The sequence below is a fragment of the Salmo salar genome, chromosome ssa07, assembly GCF_905237065.1.
Source record: "Salmo salar chromosome ssa07, Ssal_v3.1, whole genome shotgun sequence".
Taxonomy (NCBI): domain Eukaryota; kingdom Metazoa; phylum Chordata; class Actinopteri; order Salmoniformes; family Salmonidae; genus Salmo; species Salmo salar.
In genome coordinates this window covers 60,016,032-60,019,753 of record NC_059448.1, presented here as the reverse complement: position 1 = coordinate 60,019,753, position 3,722 = coordinate 60,016,032, and the positions used below count along the sequence as shown (strand labels likewise).

Sequence of the window (3,722 nt, the reverse complement as noted above, 5' to 3'; positions counted from 1 at the left end):
CCCAGGCTCTGAAGAACACCTTCTATTCAGTATTACTGAGACCACCCTGGCTCTGAAGAACACCTTCTATTCAAGTATATGGAGTCATGTCCATGTAGTAAGCACCTCATTGACCTACCTACCTACCTACCTACCTACCTACCTACCCAGCCTGACCCTAGATCAGTCCTTCAACACAGACACAGTCCTCTCTGATGAGGACATTATAATATTCAAAGCCACTTCACCTCAGCTCTACTCTGCCTCAGCACACTTAGTTTCTAATCATCCAATAATCTGCTACAACAAAACAAAATAGACATTTTTGCTCCAAAATCCTCTATACATCCATTTTCAAATAAAAAGCACCATTGTCTTGCTGTGAGGATATACAGTTCACAGCAGCTGTACCAAGAAACAGCACCTACTAACTTATTATGTCGACATCTTATATTCTGATAGATGCCATTCCTCTCCCTCCTCCTCCCTCCCTCCCTCCTCTCCCTCCCTCCCCTCCCTCCTCTCCCCCCCCTCCTCTCCCCCCCTCTCCCCTCCCCTCTCCCTCCTCTCCTCTCTGACAGAACACATTCTGTGTATCACTCCCTTGTTTGTGGTACAGGTGAGAACCGACAAACCTGCACTCTTTTTCCCCCTCGTTCTAGTTCTGTTGTTTAAGGAATGTCAAGAGAATTACAGGCACGTACCATAGTCTGTCATGTAAACAAATGTTTCCACACCGCGGTCCAACCTCTCACTTTAACTCTTAACAGTCTTAAAACAGTCACTTTCCATCCTCCTTGCATTTCTTTGACCAAAACCTCATCTCAGATACTATTATCTTAGCTTATAAAAAACACCTTTCTCACAGCTATTTAATGTCACAATGTCAATCAGGTAAGGTAGAGAAGCAGAGCCTAAATATCTCCAGTGTCTGAAATGAGTTAGTTATGGACATGTGTTTATCGTGGCCAGCCACCCATTCTGTTTTTCTACACTATCATGCCCAGGTTATCAATCTCTGCTTGGGCCAGATTGTGTGAACGGTAGCCACCTGCCCCATCATAGCACACAGTCCTGAGACTAAACACCTAAAAGCTTTGTTCCCTTCATCATGACCACTTTCATGTTTTTGTCTTGTTTATATTTCGATAAAAGCTGCTACAGAGCTGCTAAACAATGATGCAGTGAATAATAACGCTGAATAATCCCCTCTGTCTAAAAACCACACTGTTGAGTACTGGGACTAGTACTGTTTGGCTTCCCGGTTGTTTTTGCTCTCAGAGATGGACACAATCATCTCTCCATTTAAAAAACCAACCAAACCAGTAAGAAGAGATATCCTAGATTAGACAACCAACTAGTGTTGTTTACTGTTCCTTCAACTGACTAGTTTTGGCAACACTGTCCTCTGTTGGATGTTCCCGTTAGCGTCCGTCATTTGTGCCAGGTTAGTCCTTATCTTGGAGGTGGAGCCCGAGGTGGGGGGTAATTTGGAGATTGAGGTGATAGCACCAGAGCCCCCGTCGGTGATACGCTTCACGGCCGTTTTGTCCCCCGTGGGAGGTTTGGGCAAGCGCCTCCTGAGCCAGGGGTGCCTGAGGGCCTGGCTGGGGGTCATGCGCACGGCAGGGTCCCACTCCAGACACTGCTTGATGAAGTCCAGGAACAGGGGGTCATCGCAGCCCTTCAAGGCCGTCACCCACTCCTTGCTCCCCGGGGGTCCCCTCAGCTTGCCCCGGCGGGACCGCCCCCCGTTCAGCACCACCGAGCCGTCTGGCAGGGTCGTCACCGCGCAGTACCGGGGGTAACCCTTGGAGCTCACAAAGTTTTTGGCTCTCTTGGAAGAGTCCAGCAGCTTCTGCGAGGGCATGCCCAGCAGCTCGATGACGCATGCCAGTTGGTCCCCTTCATCTTCGCCCGGCAGGAGAGGGTACCCAGTGAGTAACTCTGCTAAGATACAGCCCAGGCTCCACATGTCAATAGGCATCCCATAGCGTGACCCCAGGATGACCTCAGGAGCTCTGTAAAAACGAGACTGGATGTAGGTGTAAACCCGCTGGTGCTCGTAGCAACTAGAGCCAAAGTCGATCACCTTGATCCCGCTGCGTCCCTGCTGCTTCAGGAGAATGTTCTCTGGCTTCAGGTCACAGTGGATGATACGGTTCTTGTGCAGTGAGTCCAGACACTGCAGGATAGAGTGGGCGAACTTCCTGACGAGCGGCAAGCTGAAGCCCTGGAACTTGTTCTTCTTGATGAGCTCGTACAGGTTCATGCTGAGGAGTTCAAAGGTCATGCAGATGTGGTTACGGAATGTGAAGTTCTCCAGCATGTGGATCACGTTCATGGTGGAGTCTTTGTCCTGCTTCCTCAGGTGCTCCAGGATCCGGATCTCCTCCGCCGCCTGGCGGTGGAACCTCTTCTCATTCCTCACCATCTTCAGCGCCACGTGGCAGTGGGCCTTGTGATCGTAGGCCTTCACCACCTGACCGAAACTGCCCTTGCCAATCACCTTGAGAACCTCGTAGCGGTAGGAGACGTGGTCGTGGGGCACCTGGATGTAGGAGCCCTGATCGTCATCGTAGCCTCCGTTGTTGGACCCCCCGATCACCCCCGGCCTCTTCTTGGCGTTGGGGCCAGCGAAGTACACTTCTGGGTAGCTGAATATCTCATGGTGCTCGAAGGCCGTAAGCTTGGGCATGAACTGCTTCATGGCCTGATCCGGGGTCAGGGTGGCGGGCTGAGGCTTGCTGTCGGTGGACTTGAGGGAGGCTGAGCTGGCCTGCCGACACTGGGCCGTGGTAGTGGTGATGTCGGGCTGCTGTCGGTCAGGCTGCTGTCGGTCAGGCTGCTGTCGGTCAGGCTGCGGTAGCCCTGCCCGGCCCACAGAGGTCAACCCATTGGGCTGTGCAGTCAACACTGTCCGTTTGTTGCTGTTCTCCTCAAACAGCTGTTGAACGTGGATCTGTTGGTGGTTCCCCACGTGCATGTGGTCACTCATGGTGTGCTTATTGCCTCCAACCTGGAAGAAATCAGACAGAACAAGCCATTAGAATCAGCAGCAGCATCAACAGGAAAAGACCCATCTGAAAACAACGGACAGAAACAGTTGAACCCTGCACCCAAATACTTTGAGGAACTATTGAGTCGAGCATGCCAATTGTGGATTCTAAAAGATACAGGATATTTCATGGGGTTTAAAACAGTACATTATTTGACTGAATCTCCAACCAACACAAAGGTGTGTTTCTAGATATAATCCAACTACCACTGACAGGAACACCTGGTCTAGGTCTCTGATGTGTTTCTAGATATAATCCAACTACCACTGACAGGAACACCTGGTCTAGGTGTCTGATGTGTTTCTAGATATAATCCAACTACCACTGACAGGAACACCTGGTCTAGGTCTCTGATGTGTTTCTAGATATAATCCAACTACCACTGACAGGAACACCTGGTCTAGGTCTCTGATGTGTTTCTAGATATAATCCAACTACCACTGACAGGAACACCTGGTCTAGGTCTCTGATGTGTTTCTAGATATAATCCAACTACCACTGACAGGAACACCTGGTCTAGGTCTCTGATGTGTTTCTAGATATAATCCAACTACCACTGACAGGAACACCTGGTCTAGGTCTCTGATGTGTTTCTAGATATAATCCAACTACCACTGACAGGAACACCTGGTCTAGGTCTCTGATGTGTTTCTAGATATAATCCAACTACCACTGACAGGAACA

The 3,722-nt window shown here is 49.9% G+C and overlaps 1 protein-coding gene across 2 annotated transcripts in view; it reads right to left on the bottom strand.

Annotated features, from left to right (window-relative positions):
- Positions 1–1,242: 1,242 nt before the first annotated feature.
- Positions 1,243–3,722, bottom strand: part of LOC106576541 (dual specificity tyrosine-phosphorylation-regulated kinase 2) — a 24,474-nt gene continuing 21,994 nt past the window's right edge. For both annotated transcript variants that reach the window (XM_045722402.1, XM_045722401.1), the window contains exon 3: positions 1,243–2,998. In XM_045722402.1, coding sequence (XP_045578358.1) covers positions 1,358–2,998 — 1,641 coding nt within the window. In that variant the 3' untranslated portion in view covers positions 1,243–1,357. The remainder of the gene's footprint in view (positions 2,999–3,722) is intronic.